Source organism: Dryas octopetala, chromosome 2, assembly GCF_963921425.1.
Source record: "Dryas octopetala chromosome 2, drDryOcto1.1, whole genome shotgun sequence".
NCBI classification, from domain to species: domain Eukaryota; kingdom Viridiplantae; phylum Streptophyta; class Magnoliopsida; order Rosales; family Rosaceae; genus Dryas; species Dryas octopetala.
Window position 1 is genome coordinate 22610171 of NC_141367.1, and position 18611 is coordinate 22628781.

At 37.1% G+C, this 18611-nt stretch overlaps 4 protein-coding genes across 7 annotated transcripts; all 4 read left to right on the top strand.

Moving 5' to 3' along the window:
• Positions 1–92: 92 nt before the first annotated feature.
• On the top strand, positions 93–3278 carry LOC147294222 (PH-response transcription factor). 3 transcript variants are annotated; one of them, XM_086231359.1, is made up of 9 exons: positions 93–543; positions 635–703; positions 784–840; positions 917–998; positions 1261–1353; positions 1510–1731; positions 2093–2135; positions 2648–2726; positions 2818–3278. In XM_086231359.1, the coding sequence occupies exons 1-9, from the start codon at positions 265–267 to the stop codon at positions 2908–2910; spliced, it is 1017 nt and encodes a 338-aa protein (XP_086087485.1). In that variant the 5' UTR covers positions 93–264; the 3' UTR covers positions 2911–3278. The 3 variants fall into 3 exon arrangements, with proteins under 3 accessions (XP_086087485.1, XP_086087484.1, XP_086087486.1); XM_086231358.1 differs by having other exon boundaries at positions 101–543; positions 1258–1353; XM_086231360.1 differs by having other exon boundaries at positions 102–543; positions 1258–1353; positions 2670–2726.
• A 1361-nt stretch (positions 3279–4639) lies between these two features.
• On the top strand, positions 4640–8255 carry LOC147294223 (Protein kinase superfamily protein). Its single transcript, XM_086231357.1, has 9 exons — positions 4640–4946; positions 5575–5708; positions 5794–6282; positions 6442–6693; positions 6791–6945; positions 7081–7160; positions 7247–7382; positions 7498–7647; positions 7767–8255. Exons 1-9 carry the CDS (start codon positions 4879–4881, stop codon positions 7959–7961), a joined length of 1659 nt encoding a protein of 552 aa, XP_086087483.1. The 5' UTR covers positions 4640–4878; the 3' UTR covers positions 7962–8255.
• A 934-nt stretch (positions 8256–9189) lies between these two features.
• Positions 9190–12525, top strand: LOC147294224 (2-oxoglutarate (2OG) and Fe(II)-dependent oxygenase superfamily protein). The gene is made up of 7 exons (XM_086231361.1): positions 9190–9482; positions 9577–9634; positions 9738–9842; positions 10077–10134; positions 10965–11140; positions 11621–11696; positions 11848–12525. Exons 1-7 carry the CDS (start codon positions 9343–9345, stop codon positions 12141–12143), a joined length of 909 nt encoding a protein of 302 aa, XP_086087487.1. The 5' UTR covers positions 9190–9342; the 3' UTR covers positions 12144–12525.
• Positions 12526–15634: 3109 nt separating this feature from the next.
• Positions 15635–17519, top strand: AHP1 (histidine-containing phosphotransmitter 1). 2 transcript variants are annotated; one of them, XM_086231364.1, is made up of 7 exons: positions 15635–15916; positions 16055–16134; positions 16313–16443; positions 16580–16648; positions 16866–16937; positions 17071–17143; positions 17239–17519. In XM_086231364.1, the coding sequence occupies exons 2-7, from the start codon at positions 16075–16077 to the stop codon at positions 17296–17298; spliced, it is 465 nt and encodes a 154-aa protein (XP_086087490.1). In that variant the 5' UTR covers positions 15635–15916; positions 16055–16074; the 3' UTR covers positions 17299–17519. The 2 variants fall into 2 exon arrangements, with proteins under 2 accessions (XP_086087490.1, XP_086087489.1); XM_086231363.1 differs by having other exon boundaries at positions 15638–16134.
• Positions 17520–18611: the final 1092 nt, after the last annotated feature.

Consider the following 18611-nt stretch of genomic DNA (forward strand, 5'->3'; position numbering starts at 1 on the left):
TATCCATTCACAAACCACATGTTTCCTCCCAAGTCCCAACCCAAATCTCTATCCACCCCCATGCAAATGCAATCCCAAAAAACCAAAAAATAATGAAAATAAAATAATGAATTTGGTTTAATTGGTCATATGACTCATATGGCATATCACTTGTGACAGATCTAGTATTCACTATCCAATATTCTCATTCTTTGAATAAAAAACAAAAAAAAAATTGAAAAAAATTAATAACAAAAAGCAAGAGAGAGAGAAAGAGAAGGAGAGATGCTTGCGAAGGAATCGGGCGGGTCGCACTTCGATCTTCCCGAGGAAGTGGTGCAAGTACTGCCGTCCGATCCTTTCGAGCAGCTTGATGTGGCCCGCAAAATCACGTCCATTGCGCTCTCGACACGTGTTTCGGCCCTGGAATCAGAGGCGTCCGCTCTGCGCGCCAAACTCGCCGAGAAGGACCAGCTAGTCGCCGACCTCCAGGCGCAGGTCGAGTCCCTCGACGCCTCCCTCTCCGAGACCGCCGATAAACTCGCCCTCGCCGACCAAGAGAAGGTCCGACCCGGCCCGGCCCAGCCCATTAATCTCAACCGCTTTAATTTGTTTTCTTTTTCTGTAATTCGTTGACTCGATTCCGAAATTGCAGGAGAGGTTACTGAAAGAGAAGGCGTTACTCTCCAACACCGTCAAGAAGCTGAATAGAGATGTCTCGAAGGTACGTGAATTCGAAATTCACAGTGAGCAATTTGAAACAGTGTCGTTTATTTAGCTTAGCTTAATTGCTAATGTGCGCAGTTGGAGGTGTTCAGAAAGACGCTTATGCAGTCACTGTCAGAAGATGACGAAAATTCTGTAAGTAATTTTGAGCCTCCAAGAGCTTCGATTGCATTGCTTTACTTGTTTGATTTTCTTGGATTGGATTGCACAGACAGGAGCCTCGGAGGTTGTTGCTAAGCCTAAGATACAAACCCAAGAGCGCTCATCTTCTATATCACAAATTGGAGTTGGAGGTTTGCTAATCTAATTATATAATTTTCATTCTTTTTAATCATATATATGATAGAATAGCTGAGAAAGACTTGATTAGAGAATTAATATCATCCCCATGTTGTAGTTGTGCATGAAAAGAGATTAATCATTAATGGGTGCAATAGCTTTTTTGCTCGTCACTTGTTGAATGTGAAGTTGTGGCCTCTTCTTTGAATTTGCTTAATCTTTTGGTTCTCTACTTAAGTGTAAAATGAAACGATAATTTGACTGTAATTTCAGAAGATTATGCCACATTACCACCTTCTCGAACATCTTCAATCCGGAGCCAGGTCTCCGAAACAGGAAGCACATTTTCAGAGGACCGTGACACAGATGGTACGATTTGAATACCGATCTTAGTCATGAAAAATGCTTCCATTTATGCCATGCAATGAAGAAGCTTCTATAGCCATAAGTGTTGATTGTTATGCTTGTATAGCATGTCAATTTTAACCTTGTTGTATTTCTTGCTTCTTATTGTTGCGATGGCAGCCTCAAGACCTCGCATTTCACCAGGCCTCCTGTTAGCGTCCCAAACTACCACACCTCGGCTTACTCCCCCTGGTTCTCCTCCTTCCCTATCTGCATCCACGTCCCCAACAAGAACATCAAAACCTGTGTCCCCAAGGCGACACTCCATGTCATTCGCCATCTCACGAGGCATGTTTGATGATAGATCTTCTGTGCCCTCAAGCCATCACAGCTCTGAACATGGTTAGTTTCGAGAAACCTTTTGAAGAAAATGTTTAATCACAGTTTAATTAATTATTCTTCTTCAAGGCAGGATTTGGTGTATCTCTGCTACATTGTTAAACAGTTTGGCCACTGGCCAGTTGCAATGCTCCAATTCCTGTTTGGGCCATAGAAAACAGTTTGGGCCAGACTATAGTGTACTTGGGGGAGGATTTGAAGCAAAGTTGATTAAAATTATCATTCCATGTTTCTGGAAACTACCCTTAGTGGGAACTGCTCTTCCTTATTTGTGCACCAGGTGCACCTGTACAAAACTGATCGTGCAATGTAATTCGATGTGCCTACTTCTATTTTCATTAATTCTCTTCTTAATTTGTTTCAGGAAGAACTCGGGTGGACGGGAAAGAATTTTTCCGCCAAGTCAGGTAAAGAAACTGATTGAGTTTGGAATTCCAGTCTAATGTAGCCCTACTAACAATTTTTCTTTTAAGCACTGACCTGACCCGAAACTGTCCATTCCCAAATGCTCTGTATTTCAAGTGGTTCCAACTTCCAAGTAACTGGACATGACCTTTGAACCCCAACACATTGGCCAGGAGTAATCCTCCAATTTGAGTGCTTACATTTCCCTGATGCATTTCAATCCCATTTTCGTTCTAATTGAGTGATATGCTCAGTATTGAATTGATTCTTTAATTATGAATAACAATATTTGATACCAGCCTCAGAACACAAATTTAGTTATTACGTGCTTGCAAGTTACAAATTGCTTTCCTGGCTAGTCATATAAAGAGGGTTCATGGTTGCTTTTTCTCTTCTTGCCATTTGTCTTATAAGCAGTTTGGCGCATTCTATCAATTTTAAGGAACTGAAATTCTCACCTTCTGATATATCATATATATATATATATATTTTTTTTTTTCTCTTGTTGCCTCAGGAGTCGTTTGTCTTATGAGCAGTTTGGTGCATTTCTGGCAAGTGTTAAGGAACTAAATGGCCACAAGCAAACAAAAGAGGTATGTGCTCCCTTCCTCCCCATCTCTCTTCCTTTGTGTGTAATTTTTTTGCTAACGACTGTTACTTGTCTGTATACTTTGAACATTTCAGGAGACTCTACAGAAGGCTGATGAAATATTTGGCCCAGATAACAAGGACCTGTATGCTATATTTGAAGGGTTGATCAGTCGCAATGTCCATTGAACTTTTTCTTGACAATTTGAGATGTTTTTGCTGTAAATCAAATGTGTGATAAAACCATTCTTTGAACTCCTGTTGGTACGAGTAGTAGTAACTTTTCGAGAGTGTTGGAAAATGACTTGCTCTAAGTGGGGCTAGGAGATCGTTAATTGCTTTGGTCTCAGCATAAAGTAAAGAAAAAAACCATGAACATATTGTATGGCTAAGATTCCTCAGCACAAAACTTAAAACAATGGAGCCTCGTATTACTTGCTTGAGGTTCCATCCTTAACATAAGTATTACTTCCTTCAAGTTAGGCTTTTCACAACGTCAAGAAAGGCTTTTTGCAATGCAGTTGTAGGTTTATTCCCTGAGTCTATAATCTATATCATTTTCTATATAAAATTATTAATAGTAGTGATGATTACATAACTATAAGGATTATATATATATAATGGTTACTAGTTAGTAAGATAATATGAGGCTAACCACTCTATTGGGCCCATCACATGCGTAATTTTAGAATCCGAATCGTCTATTTTTTAATCCCATCTTCAATAATTATCATTGCAAAAAATCATTTTTAGGTAACTAGTTTGAATTATGAGATTATATCATGTGGTTGACTAAAAAATGTGGTTAATTTTATATTAACTTGCTAATCAATTAACTTTAGAGCATTTTTATATATTATACATATAAATTTTACAAGTTGTATATATATATATATATGTATATATATATATTAGGAAGGCTCCACTATAGAATTCTACAAAATAAAATTATTTGTCGGATATCTCATGGGGCCCACTCCCATGAAGTTTTTTAACAATTCAAATCGCCTATTTTTTATACCTCTATTTATAAATAATTATTGCAAAAAATTAGCTAAATCGGAAATCATTTGTCTATCTAACTTTGATCAAACAACTGGATGGTTTTATTGAAATTTTTTTATACATTTATTTGTTTGATCAAGGTTAGATAGACAAATGATTTCCGATTTGGCTAATTTTTTACAAGAATGATCTATAAATAGAAATCTAAAAAATAAACGATTCAGATTGTTAAAAATATATGGGAGTAGACCCCGTGAGGTATCCTACAAATAATTTTATTTGTAGAATCTTACAATGGAGCCTTCCTATATATATATATATATATCATATGATATGAGGACTCTCCAATGACTCATCTTTATAAGAGGAAAAAAAAATCAAAATAATGTAGTTTTTTTGGCAACATGATTTTAGAGGTGGTTATATCGCAATTTTAGTTGCACTCAGTAATGTTGTTCTTTTTTATGAGAAATTATTATGTGTGTCCATAATACTATGTAATATAATGATGTGGTGTTATCAATGCACTCAAATTATAACACGTGTATATTAATTAATTTCTAAAATCTTAAAATCTAGAAAAAAAACCTTAAAATCTAGGAAAAAACCTTTAAAATGGTCTACGTATTATAATTTTAATGAATTGGTAACACCACATTATTATGGTACGTTATGTTACGTGGTGTTATGGTCACGTAAAATAATTTTTCTTTGTTCGAGGCCCTAGATTACTAAATAGTAAATACAACCCAAAAAAACGTCAGTCTGAGTTGGAAGGCGGGAAGCTCCACACGACGACGTGCTCGCTTACAAGCCCTTGAACAACACACCCAACACAAATATGCTAAAATTACACCATTTTTAAAAATTTTTATGGTTTGAATTTGACAAATATAGACTGGTTTGCGAAGCTACGAGGTGTGAATGACAGAGAAGACCCGAATTTCGGGCATGGAGATTGGTTGAATGGCCCAAAAAATGTTGGAATATTAGAGGGGAAAGCAGGAAATTCATGCCAACCGCTACTTGTTCTCTTCCATCTCTTGCTCGCTTTCTCTCTGTCTGTCATTTCCTTTGTTTTGTTTTGGCAGAGAGAAAATTCATGGAAGATGCCCTCCCAGAACGCAAAACAACAACCCCTTGTTCTTCTTCATGGTAATCACCACCGTGCCTGCATTTCAGTTCTTGGCTGCTGGGTTAGCGGCTTTTGTCTCTAAGCAGTAAGCACTAAGCAGTAATCTCTTTCAATTTTCTCAGCATTCATTTCATGGTAATTATTTACTTTCATACCCACATTGTATAATAATGCCTTCCTTAGTTGTTTCATATATGCTTCACAATAAGGCATTTGCTGCTAGCCTGCCTTTTTACTTGTCACATTGCATTCTAACAGGTGAGGTTTGGATTGGTCATTGTTTGTTTACACATGTTGCTGCCCTTTCAATTTCTTAGGTAGCTACTTATTCATTTGGCCATGAATCATTGTTATCTGGTATCTACAACACTATGGGGAATTGGGAATTGGACTTTTACAATGTCGCTTTCACGGGTTTTTTGCTTTTTGTTTTTAATTTTGTTTTAACTTGAATCTCCCTCTTTCTCAAGGGATGATGTTTCAGTGGTTCTTCTGTAATGTATGCAATCAATCGTTTGTTTGATTCTGTATATGTTGGATATTTGTGCATGTGCCATATCCTTTTGGCCCTTCCTTCCTATTTCCCCACTTGGAAGGTCGGTACTAGTACTAGTACTACAACTTGCTGTCACGGTTTGTCTGAATTTGCTCTTTGCTCTGTTGGATTTCGTCATATTTTCTGTTCTTTGCTGACAAGAGGCTTGCATGGGCAGCAATGGCTCCCGCGAGACTGCCAAAGTAAATCAAGAGGGGCAGCAGGCTAGAGGAAATCAAGAAGGGCAGGCCACTACACCTGTTGGATCGAGAAGATCAAGAGCTGGGTTCTCCGAATCTTTTTCAAGTCATGGTGAGAACCTTACTTTCTTTTACTCCTATAGGCACAGCTTGTATTCATGCTTGGAGGTGCTTATGTTGGGATTTTGTCATAATAGACTTAAGATCATTGCACTTGGAGGAGGGTATCATAAACGAGTCTTCTTCTGAAAGAGAAGATGTTGAGGACTGCCCAAGAAGCTTAGGATGTGAAACATCTTCTCCCAAGGCCAGTACTTCAGAATCAGATTTAAGAACCACCCCCACTTCAGAATCAGATGTAAGAGCCACTTACACTTCAGAACCAGATGTAAGAGTCACCAGCGGTGCAGACTCAGACGGAAGAGCTAGCAATCACTGGCGTGGTTTCTTTCGTGTTTTGAAAAAAGGACCCCAAATGCCGTTCCAACCCTTCCCTCCTCTAAAAGGTGTCCCAAAACCAAAACTCACCAGAAGGAAAAGCAAAAGAATAAGAGAGGACATGATCCCACCTCTGAACTCTCCTATCCTCAAGTCTTCTTTTGATACTGAATTTTGCTGCTTCAAATCTTCCTGGAAGAATTACTCACTCTCTGAGCTCCAGGCTGCTACCAACAACTGGAGCAATGGTCTGTACTCTCATTTCAGAACTTACATTACATTGGAGTGTAGAGTTAATAATTTGTTTTAGCTGATTTGATAGTAATTCGATATAGTTATGTTCTTTTTGTTAAGGCTTTCATTGTCTTTTTGGCCTCATAAACATCTGCTGTTTGTCTCCTGTGAAGAGAATTTGATTGGGGAGGGAGGCTATGCTGAAGTTTATAAGGGGACATTAGAAGATGGGCAGATTGTTGCAATTAAACGTCTGTCAAGGGGTACCCAAGAAGAAATGACAGCAGACTTCTTATCTGAGCTTGGGGTTATAGTTCATGTTGACCATCCCAATATCGCCAAATTGATTGGATATGGGGTTGAAGGAGGGATGCATCTTGTTCTTCATTTGTCTCCCCATGGGAGCCTGTCATCTATACTTTATGGTTTGTTTATCATTATGAATCTTCTGAATTTCAAAGTTCACACACATTCACAAACATTTTGATTCATTGGTTTTGCTACTTTGGAACATATTTCTAGGCCCGAGAGAGAAACTGGATTGGGGCATCAGGTATAAAGTTGCTTTAGGGACTGCTAAGGGCCTTGTATACCTTCATGAGGGGTGCCAGAGGAGAATTATCCACAAAGATATTAAGGCTTCTAATATATTGCTTTCGGAGGATTTTGAGCCTCAGGTACCCTCTTTGATCAGTGGCTCTTACAGACTAGTAAAAAGCTCCATTTTGACTAGTTGAATGCAGTAAAACACCAGATCAAATTTGTATATTAAAGTTCTAATGGTTCTCTCCGTCACTCCAAATTGAATCCAGATATCTGATTTTGGGCTTGCAAAGTGGCTACCAGATCAATGGACTCACCATATTGTATCGAAGTTTGAAGGCACATTTGGGTTCGTTAGTCTAGAAGTTAGATTTTTACTAAATAATTTTTTCGTTTTTAGATCTTTGACATCATTCCATTCCCCAATCATAACAGCTACGTTCCTCCTGAGTTCTTCATGCATGGTATAGTAGATGAAAAAACTGATGTCTACGCTTATGGGGTGCTACTATTAGAGCTTATCACTGGTCGGCAAGCTTTGGATAGCTCACATCAAAGCCTTGTCATGTGGGTACGTTTGCTTCTGTATACCCCAGCTTTCTTGTTTTATTTGAAGGTAGTAGTAAGTTAGTAATACATTGAAATGTTGTTGACAATTCCAATCTGTTTTAAACAATAATTTTCAGGCCAAACCTTTACTCTCTAAAAACAATCTCAAAGAGCTAGTTGATCCATGCCTTGGTGCTGCCTATGACGTGGAACAAATGAACCGTCTGGTGTGGATAGCTTCGATGTGTGTAAATCAGTCTTCAGTGAATCGACCACAAATGCGCCAGGCATGTCTTTATCTACTAAAAAGTTTATGATTTTTCAGTGTCACTGTGATGACTTAACAGTCAGACAGACAGACGCATAATAATACATATCTTCTGATTTAGATTTATATCTATTGCAGGTTGTCCAGATTTTAGAATGTGACGAAGACAGTTTGGAACTTGTAAAAAAAGCTCATTGGTCTAAACTTCATTCTAAACTTCAAAGGACATATTCTGAGGAGCTCTTCGATGCAGACGAGTACAACTCAACCAAGTATTTAACTGATCTGGATAAACATCTGGCGTTTGTTTTAGGCCCCTGTAATGAGGTCTAAATTCTTATGTTGAAGAAGTCCCAACACTAAGATTCATGGGATAGTTTGGGGAACTCTGTTCTTTCCTCAACCTGTATATTATGGTCTAAATTTCTTATGTCTCTTACGCGGGATTCATATTGAGTTTAAATCCAAACCATGGACCCAAAATGCAGAAACTAGACAGTTTGGAAGCACAAAAAGATGAGCAAGCAAGAGAAGAGGGGAGAACATTATTGTGATGTTATATATGCTTTGTTAATTACTTATTTGTACTATAATGGTATCAAAAATGAATATTGTGGAAGAAGAAAAGGGCTGGTGACATACTGACAAACTTAGGATGCATGTAGTGAGCCATAGCTGCCGGAAGCTAAGGCTGGGTTTCAGTGAGGATGAATGCTTTCTGTGATTCCCACTTTCCCATTTTCATTTACCAGAGTTCTGTAAAGTGATTACCATGAAGTGAGACAAGTTGAAAATGATTCTAGTTCCTTTCTTCTTAAGTGCCAGTTTGGGAAACAACTTATAAAACTTGAGTTTCACCTTCCATATAGCAATAGCACCACCTGTTGGACTTGTAAATTTTAAAAGTGGTTATGCACTCATATCATTGCATTTTACTGGTTTTCCCTAAATAAAAACTAGATGATGATAGAGGTTTGAAAGAAAATGGGGTATGCTGGATGACAGTGAATTAGTTGAAATCATTATACTATTCGTAATTTTTTTTGTTTAATCAATAATTGTGGTCTATAAGATTTAAATTTAGGACCTTCTCCGACAAAAAAGGAGCTAAATACTAAATCATATGGTCATTGGCTGTAAATTTAAAAACTATACTTGAGATTTTCTAAATAATAGCTCTTAATTATAATTTATAGTATAGATAATAAATAATCGACCACTCAACTACTTGAGTAATGAGATTTGACCCACATTTACTAATTACCATACTAATCGCTTCTTTAATTTAGGTGAGTGAGTTATCGAGTTTTATCTTTATTCTTTAATATAGTAATCTATACAAAATTCCACAATATTCCACTCCAACCACTCGCGGTCCCTGATTGGTGCGAGCTAATCAGCGACCATTCCACATCAATCAGCAAACGCACACCAATCTAACGGTTAGAAATGCTCATCACAATGAGCTCCAGGGTCAATGTCAAAAGTCAAAATAGTAATTTTGATAATATAGCTAACGACTACAGGTGATTCTGGGTAGGGCAAAAAGAAGACAAGGCATGTAATAACAGTGAAGTAAAGGTTAGTAATATAAAATAGATAGATGGCGCCACAGACAGTTAGAGGCGGCAAACACTGAGATTAGGAATTAGGATTGTTACTCCAACAACTTCAATTGACTCACTCGCTCTCCACCTGAGAATCTCTGTGAGTGATGACTAGGGTTTGCTCTCAGAACCTATTCGTCTTCTTCGTCTTCTTCTTCGTGCTCTCAATCTCTTCCACCTCCTACGCTGCCTCTCACACCTTCACCGTCAACCCCTCCAAAGTTAAACAGATCTCATGGATTCCTAGGTCTCTCTCTCAATCTCTCTGTTAAAAAAAAAAAACCAATTTTATTTTTGCTTGAATTAATGCGATTGATTGAATGAATGATCATTTGTTGCAGAGCTTTCGTGTACGAAGGTTTCCTTACGGACTTGGAGTGCGATCACTTGATCTCCATCGTGAGTTGTTCTCGCATTTTTACTTTTTCAATCTGTTTTTTTTTTTTTTCGTCGATTGTGATTTTAATGTGGTTTGTTTACGCTTTGGTTGTTTTGTGAATAGGCGAAATCGGAGCTCAAGAGATCGGCCGTGGCCGATAACTTGTCCGGTCAGAGCAAGCTCAGCGAGGTACGGACCAGCTCCGGCATGTTCATTCCCAAGGCCAAGGTTTGCTTCTTTGCTTTACTTTTAACTATATACTATCTTTGTTAGGCTTTGCCATTCAATTTGATGTACTGATGTACACACACGCGTGGATATTCAATGGTGGGATGTCGCGAATCGTTGCAGACCATCATGGGTTATAAATCTGATTGCAAGTGAACACAATTAACAGGTTTTAGGGGAAATGCACATAAATATGTTTATAATGTGTTTGTACAATTTGAATTCTTTGTGTAGGATTCTATTGTTGCTGGAATAGAGGACAAGATTGCAACATGGACATTTCTTCCTAAAGGTAAACCCATTGTAGATGAATACTATTTGAATTATTATTTTTAATCATTTTCAATGTGTTGTTAGCCTTAAATAATACAATATCCTAAAGATTTCATTCCAATTAGAATGCTTAAGAGCTTCTCCTTGGCATCCACCCAAAAGAGTACCATCGGCCCTCCAAAGGGGTACTATAATTGCCACCCCTGCTGGCTGACTGATTGCCGAGAGCCCAAGCACCTGAAGCTAAGGCTTCATCATGTTCGATTTTTAAATAGAGGGTGGTGGTAGGCTTGGAAGGAAAGTAAACCCAGCAATGTTTTGGTAAAGATGGCACTCATACATCACAATAATCTAAACATATGTGATATATGCGAGACAATTATGTGAAGCTACATGTTGATCTGCTTTTTGTCTTGTTCATTGTTTCACATTCATATACTGTTTTTCCTGTTTAACCACCTAGATTCATGATGGGGCCATACATCTAGAGTATGATATGTTTCTCTTCCTTTTTTTTTTTTTTTTTATTATAACTGGATTTACAGTTGTTATGAATAAGATTCAAATGAAAACTGAATATAAATAGGGAAGATAGTCAAAATGCCATGAGTAGAACTTTTGGTTAGCAATATGGCTATTACTACTTAATGGTGTAAAACATAAGAAAAAAAGATACTAAACTTGAATGTTTAGGTGCCATGTTGGTAATATCACAGAGGATGTCTATTCTTACATCATGAACTAATCATTGACCATAGTGATTGACAAAGAATGATATGATGAAAAGTAACAATGATTCTTCCTTTTTCTGGAACAAGCCTACATGTAATATGTGTTTCTTGATTTCAGAAAATGGTGAAGACTTACAAGTATTGAGATATGAGCCTGGGCAGAAATATGAACCACACTACGATTACTTTGCTGACAAGGTCAACATTGCCCGGGGTGGACATCGCATAGCAACTGTGCTACTGTATCTTACTGATGTGGCCAAAGGTGGTGAAACAGTGTTCCCTTCAGCAGAGGTTAGTTGAAGTATTCACCTTCTGCATTCCAGTAAGCTAACTTGAGCACCATTGTACAGAATAATGTCAACAGAACTTCTATGTGATATTTGTTTAATATAGGTCTTAGAACTAATCTTCTTTATGCAAATGTTATTTCCTGATAAGATATTCTTCTCCAAACTCCCCCTGGCAGCCCTTGGATTGGTCCAGTTTACATGACTGACATGCTCCTCATTTTGCACTGCCTTGTTCTAGATCACATTTGGATTAACAAAAACCCTGGTATTACATATAGTTGGTTCAATCAATTGTCTGCAATAGAAATAATGGAAAAGGCTAAAAGGATACCAAGCCAAAGAAAAGTACAAGTATTACTAGCTGTGTTAATTGGTCGGAGGGGGGTTGGGTAGTAGAGCATAAAGAAACTTTTTCCAACTTTCTTATCTCATTTAGTTAATTTTGTTAATAGTTGTTTTTCGTAAACCAATCTGTCTGCAGGAAACTCCACACCGCAACCGCAAGGCTCCAGAGACAGATGGCAATCTCTCCGAGTGTGCAAAGGAAGGAATTGCAGGTAAGCTCTAGAGAAATTAATATAGCTTATATCAATAAAATTTGAACTGTTGTGGCAAAGTTGATTCTGTTCTTCTTGTTGTGTTTTTTTTTTTATTTTTTTATTTTTTTATTTTTTTTTTTAAATTTATCTTCACCTTGGAAATACTTAGTGAAACCACGAAGAGGAGATGCCCTTCTTTTCTTCAGTCTCAACCCAAATGCTGTTCCAGACGAAAGAAGCCTCCATGCTGGGTGCCCAGTGATTGAAGGTGAGAAATGGTCAGCAACAAAGTGGATTCATGTTGACTCATTTGACAAGAACTTGGAAGCCGGTGGGAACTGTTCAGATCTGCATGAGAGTTGTAAGAGATGGGCTGCCCTTGGGGAATGCACCAAGAACCTAGAGTATATGGTTGGATCTCCTGACCTTCCTGGCTACTGTAGGAGGAGTTGTAAGGTATGTTAGAGTTCACTTCATGATTTCCACGTGGAGCATCCATTAGAGGCATCCTGTTCCTGGTGTGGTTATTCATTTATTTTTTAGTGGATTGTAATGCTAATTTTCGTTAGCAAGTATTTTAAGATAGCTGAATTGACCTTTGGCTTTTTGGGTAGTAATTAAGTCTATCTTTGTTAATTGTATTGGTTTTAAACTCTACCCTTGTTTTTTTCTTTTTAAACGATATGCGACAATAGAAACCCACCGAAAAAAAAAGAAAGTGCCAATGTATATAATTGAGACCTGAAATAATGACTTGAAGTCTATTTTGTAGCATAGAAATAGAATATGATCTAGCCAATTGTGGGGATTATAACCCTATGTTATTCTTATATGCTGTTTGGGACCATTCTCTTATTGCCCTGTAGACGGGAACGTTATTGTATTTTCCATGTCACTCTCTACATGCTTGAAGTTTGGGAATCAAGACGTGTACACAATGATGCACGCTCATATATGTGCGTGCTTGTGTTTCTTGAGAACAAGTGGAGTAAATTTTGGATAATTTTGTTTTGGATGTCCTCTCAAAAGATTTTTTTGTTTTAGATGGAGGGATGAATGACTGAGAGCCTTTTTGTTTGATAGTACAGATAGATTATAGTTGGGCTAGATAAGCACCATTTTAGGCTGTAAATTATTTAGACTGTCAAAATGACATCATTCTTTTATATCAATTGTGTTTAGGATTTGTCATATGCTATGTTTCTATTAAAGTATGACATAAACATTGGACAACTGTTTTTTACTGTTTTTCTTTTGGGGGGTAAAAAAAGATGATGTTTTCAGTTGCACAACTAGGGTCCGAGCAGGCCCTGACCTTATTAGTGCTGTGGACTATTGTTATTTATTGATCTTTGATTCTGTTACCTACAAATTTTAACGTACTTGTATAGTTGTATTCCTCGTTGATTGGCCATGAAACAGTGGTGCCATGGTTTCTGTCTGCAATTTTAAAGGACCACACTGAGATTCCCATCAAAATCAGAACAAAGCTGGAGACCCGAGTGAGTAGTGGTCCTTGCTCCAAGCTTGTCTGTCCCTGTAAAATTTTGGCAAGATGTGCATGCTATAAATCTTGTTTGGTAATTCATGAAAGCGTGACAGACGGATGTTATTTTCAGCCCCAGTCAAATATTCGATAAATGAGAACATGTATACAAATTTAGGCCACCGGACCAAACCTTGTAATGCAATTATAATAAGACACTTTTCTTTTCTTATTTATAATAAAAGGGGTGGCTCATGGGCATATGTAGAGTGAATCTCACACAAAACTGCTACTTGAAGAAGGAGGAACAAAATGCAAGTAGATTCCTTATCTTTCATCAATCATGAGGCATGAATTGACAACCTAGGAACCAATTACAAATTTACAATGGCTTGGTTGAGGAGTTTGCCCAGTATAGTTCAGTTTGAGTGTCTGACTGAGCCCATGGCTTGGTTGAGGAGTTTGCCCAGTATAGTTCAGTTTGAGTGTCTGACTGAGGGCTCGTTTGGCACTGCTTTTAAAATTGTCAAAAGCGCTTTCAAATTAGTAAAAGCACTTTTGATAGCGTTTGGCAAAAATAATTAGAAGTGCTTTTGAGTTATAAAAGCTAACTCAAAAGCACTTCTAAGAGGTTTTTTGAGAAGCACCTGACAGGTGCTTTCTCAAGAAGCACTTTCAAGTGCTTTTGCATAAATAATTTAGAAGTTTTATAAAAATTTATATGTGCTTCTTAACATAAGCGCTTCTGATAAAAGCGCTACTAAATAAAAGTACTTCTAAGAAGCAGTGTCAAACGGGCCCTTAATGTCATACAAATACATTTGACACCTACAGTGATTATACGGTAGAATTTTCTTTGATTTAGAATAAGCGTAATACAAAATTGAATATAATTTGCTAATTGTATTCAAATTATAGACACAAATTGTGCCCGCTTCTCATAGAAATAATGTGGGCCCTATATCTATGTATGTGAAGATGTATTGTTATTTGTACTATCTCATCCATAAATGTGAATGTATGGATAGAGCACAAATAAGCTCCACCCATAAAAAAAAAGAATACAACTAGGAGAATGTATTCCTTCTATCTATAGGAATATCTTTCTAACGGAAACAGTACAACTATCATTTCCAATAACGAAAGAGAAGAATAAGACTGTATCCAGAGACACCTCATTTGGGTCTTTTATATAAAATGAAAACATTGATGAGGATTCTTTCTCTCTGAACCGTCTTAACGTTTATGGTGTCCCAACAAAGGTTAAGCCAAACCCCACAGACCATTAATCTTTACTTAAATTGAAAAAGGTTTAAGGAGGGAGGGCATATTATTTTCCTGCCCAACTGGCCCTTCTTGGTTGACAAAACACAATACACAATTGACAATTGATTACAACACAAACAGCTGTAAGATTTGGTGTGCCTTAATCAAGATTTTGTCCATATTAATATTGGGACATGTAATACAATACCCGCCAGTACATATTTGACCCCATACAATGTTACAAAATTCATCCTATATTAGATTCCTTGTAATTGTACCAGACTGATCCTAATATTAATTATGAAAACAAAATAGTAACATACATTGAGCAAATAATTTTGTTTTCCTTTTGATCTTTAGGAAGGAAAGGAATTTTCAACTTTTGTCAATATTGATTAAATAGTTAAATGTGAATCAATAAGATCAATGAATGGACAAAAAGTAGATGACACATGTTATTGGCAGAAGTTCAGCCTCAAAATCAGGTGCTCTCACCATTTGGCAAATTACCATTTTTCTGCCATATGGGAGTGCACGGATTAGTTGGGACTTGGGATTAATTATAATTATTTTTTCACTCTAGTCAGTGGCAGTAGGGAAAAATCTCTAACGAGTTGGCTTTGGCTTTAGTTCTAACAGGCAAAGTAGCACTAACAGCTTGTTATGACAGGGGCTGTTCCCTAACAATAATATTTTATCAAGTTGTAGAAAGTTAGCTAGATTTAAATATACAATTACAGGCCTTCCCTTCACAATTTAAAAACTAATACTTATGTACAAAGATAAGTGCTAAATTTTCATTCTTCTTTTTTGCAATTTAGTGTTGATTTTTCATTACTTCAATAAAATCCGCAGTGTATTGTTTCACTTTTTCATGCCTTATGAATGTTACATTCTCGTCAAAAATCAAAGTTCTAACACTCATTATATAAAGAAGTTCAATCAAGAAGTTTTAGGTTCAAGGCATGTCAACAATTTAGCCAAAAAAAAAAAAAACACATTCTCTAACTCTCATTATAAAAAGAAGGAAAAGGTGAAGTCACTTCTACGTCAAAGCCATGTACACACCTTTCAATCAGAATCAATAGTTTTCAGCACAATGATAAAAATTAAAATGAAAAATGAATGGAAAAGAAGGAGAGAGAGAGAGAGAGAGAGAGAGAGAGAGAGCTAAAGACATGAAAAACAAATAAAAAAATTAGAAGGAAAAATAAAAGCCAGAGAGAGAGAGAGCGCAAGATGGACCTTTTTTTTTTGGCCAAGCATAAGAGGGAGCTTAAATGGTCATAAATGATGTAAAGGAAGAGCAGATGGTGGGGTTTGTGATTCTGTGAAAAAATACTAAAACCAGAGCACATATCCAGAGGGGATAAAAAGTGGGGTTAGACTCTACTAGTACTAGTACTAGTATTGACAGTAGACATACCCAAAAGCAAGAAAGTTTGGATTTTGTTTTGCACATTGAATTCATCAAATCCTTTTCAAGGTTTCCCAAGCATTTATACTATACTTTTTGATTGTGCAATAATTCCTCAAGATCTGCAATTCAAGGCACAAGCTTTTGCTGGGTCACAGCTCCTCCTTAAACACTGTGCTCTCTATCTCTCTTTCTGTGTCTGTGTAGAGAGGAACAAAAGCAAAAACATGGAGGTGGGGCAGATGCAGAGACAGTTGGTTGACTACACAAAGTCCTTGTTTCTGGAGGTAAAGAACGGGAAATGTGAAATATATGAATAAAATCACAGATGGGTTTGTTTTGTTTCTGTTGTTTTTGGTGTGTCTGATCATCTACCACTCCCTTGGTTTTGCCTTTATATTCTGTTTGTATTGTTCTTGATTTGTTGGACTTTTGTTTTCTGTTTCTTTTTTGAGGGGAGAGCAGGGTTTTCTGGATGGTCAGTTTTTGCAGCTTCAACAGCTGCAAGATGAGAGCAACCCAGAATTTGTTGTTGAAGTGGTGTCTCTATTCTTTGAAGATTCTGAGAAGCTTCTGAATGATCTCACCAGAGCTCTGTGCGGATCCAAGATCTTTCCTTTTCTTTTCTTTTCTTTTTTCCTATCTTTACTTTTCATTCTGTCTTTTCTCTCTTGGATTGGATTGCTTTGTTTGGTGCTCATGGTTTGCTTTTGGATACTTTTCTTTGCACAGAGAACAGTCAAGTGTAGACTTCAAAAGGGTTGATGCCCATGTTCACCAGTTGAAGGGTAGCAGCTCCAGGTACACAATAAATTTCCCTTCTTTTTTATAGTTAGTGTGACCATCTTTGCATTTTCTCCAACTTGGGTTAAATCCAATTTCTACACCTCAAGATACACATTAAATCTTACAATAAACTCAGTCTAGTTCAGATCTAGGACATATATTGATCTAATAGCTGATTGTTGGTCATGTTTAGCTCAGTTTTGTCTGATGAGGAAGTTTTTTTGTTTGACAGTATTGGTGCTCAAAGAGTTAAAAATGCCTGCGTTGCTTTCCGCAACTTCTGTGATGGGCAGAACATTGAAGGGCGAGTTACTTTACTCTTAAGCATTTATATAGAGTATAGTTTTTGCATTTACTTGGAAGTTGTTTCTTAATCAGCTTTTGAAAGCTGAGAGGTCATTCATGAACCATGAAAACTGAGTGATTGTTGTTAACAGGTGCATTAGATGTGTTCAACAAGTAAAGCAAGAGTACTACCTTGTGAAGAGCAAGCTCGAAACTCTCTTCGCGGTTAGTAGAATATACAGACTCTTGCTGTTGCTGGTTTATGTAAAACTCTTAGTTCTATTTTATTTTTTTCCCAAATTAAATATTGTTGATTGCAGATGGAGCAACAAATTGTGGCAGCTGGTGGGTCAATTCCAACGGTGGAATTAAGTTTCTAAGGCTACAATTGTGAAAAGAAACCAAGAAAGTTGGGGTGGTTGTAGAGAATCTCTTCACTAGTACTGTATAACACCTCTCTTAATTGATTGAAAATTCTCCTTTCACTAATGAATTTGTGCTTGTATGAAATTTATGAGGAGTTTTTCTTCTTCTGCCACTTCTTAATGAACTTTGAAGGCTCAAATAACCTTGTTATTAATGAAAAGGTGTTTTCCATCTAGTTTTAGTTGGTGTTATACTTCATTGCTTAATTACACTGTATCCCATTCATGTCTTGTGTGTTTCAGATTTAAGAAAAGGGTTGATTGTGATAAAAACCACGCAAATCCATTGCGAGTTTGTATATGACATTAGAATTTAGATCGTGAAAAATGTCTAGCCTGCAATTTTAGCTTCGTGGAACCCTGCATCAAGTTTGGTTTTGCTGTTTTTGTTGGTTATTATATGACATCAGTTGTCATCCATGTTAGCAGAGATTAAATAAATGATCATGGGGACCCTCATCTAGTTTAATAAATCCATTTGAAAGATTTGATTCTTCAATCTTGATCTTGCTTTTGCTGTCTCTCTGTCTGCTGCTAAAATATGGACACAAACGTGGAACCTAGTAGCAGTACAGGGTACTTCTTTTTGTTCTCTTAAAATTTTATCATCTTTTAGAGAAGGAGAATCTATAAAGAAAAGGTCAACCACCATCAATGGACAATAACGATTGGTCATGTTATCAAAATTATCCTTGTTTGATTGCTGAGAATAAAGACAAACAAGAAAATTCTCTTGGCAGCCCAACCAAACAAATTTAAACTATGAGATGAATGCGGTTGCAACAACATTGGTTCTCCTATAGAAAAAGGAAGGTTAGTTTGCAATGCTACTAAGACAAACAAAGTAGTTAAAGAAGGTGCTACTTTGGAATACTGTAGCTATGCTTGAAAATGGAGAAAACTTCCTTGGGACAGTTTTATACGCCCAATGTGTCTATATATCTAATCACGTAACTTTATGTGATGAGAGAGACAAACACATAAACATATATGACGGGATGGTCTCATGGAAGTTTTTCACTTGAAAATGGGTGGGTGTTGTGCAGCTAAAGCAGCCATGCAGCCACGTGCTCTGTTTATGCAAAAGAATGAGGGCCAAACATGGTGTCGCGCTATGGGACGGTGAAATTAAACTCGAGTCAACACATGACTTGTATTGAGTAGAGTGATAATGTTACACTAGGTTAAAGATGGTAAGCAAAGTTGTTACCCCGATCCTAAACACTTATACTGTTAAGATGTGATCTAATTAGTGTTCTATGTAGAGC

Bases quoted from the DNA above. Each gene is read 5' to 3' on its own strand.
- LOC147294222 (XM_086231358.1), top strand. From the start codon at position 265: ATGCTTGCGAAGGAATCGGGCGGGTCGCACTTCGATCTTCCCGAGGAA. The intron at 544-634 runs GTCCGACCCGGC...CCGAAATTGCAG, and splicing joins CCCTCGCCGACCAAGAGAAG to GAGAGGTTACTGAAAGAGAA. The intron at 999-1,257 runs GTTTGCTAATCT...CTGTAATTTCAG, and splicing joins ATCACAAATTGGAGTTGGAG to AAGATTATGCCACATTACCA.
- LOC147294223 (XM_086231357.1), top strand. From the start codon at position 4,879: ATGGTAATCACCACCGTGCCTGCATTTCAGTTCTTGGCTGCTGGGTTA. The intron at 5,709-5,793 runs GTGAGAACCTTA...TTGTCATAATAG, and splicing joins CGAATCTTTTTCAAGTCATG to ACTTAAGATCATTGCACTTG. The intron at 7,161-7,246 runs GTTCGTTAGTCT...CAATCATAACAG, and splicing joins AAGTTTGAAGGCACATTTGG to CTACGTTCCTCCTGAGTTCT.
- LOC147294224 (XM_086231361.1), top strand. From the start codon at position 9,343: ATGACTAGGGTTTGCTCTCAGAACCTATTCGTCTTCTTCGTCTTCTTC. The intron at 9,843-10,076 runs GTTTGCTTCTTT...TTCTTTGTGTAG, and splicing joins TGTTCATTCCCAAGGCCAAG to GATTCTATTGTTGCTGGAAT. The intron at 11,141-11,620 runs GTTAGTTGAAGT...ATCTGTCTGCAG, and splicing joins CAGTGTTCCCTTCAGCAGAG to GAAACTCCACACCGCAACCG.
- AHP1 (XM_086231364.1), top strand. From the start codon at position 16,075: ATGGAGGTGGGGCAGATGCAGAGACAGTTGGTTGACTACACAAAGTCC. The intron at 16,444-16,579 runs GTGCGGATCCAA...TTCTTTGCACAG, and splicing joins AATGATCTCACCAGAGCTCT to AGAACAGTCAAGTGTAGACT. The intron at 17,144-17,238 runs GTTAGTAGAATA...TGTTGATTGCAG, and splicing joins AGCTCGAAACTCTCTTCGCG to ATGGAGCAACAAATTGTGGC.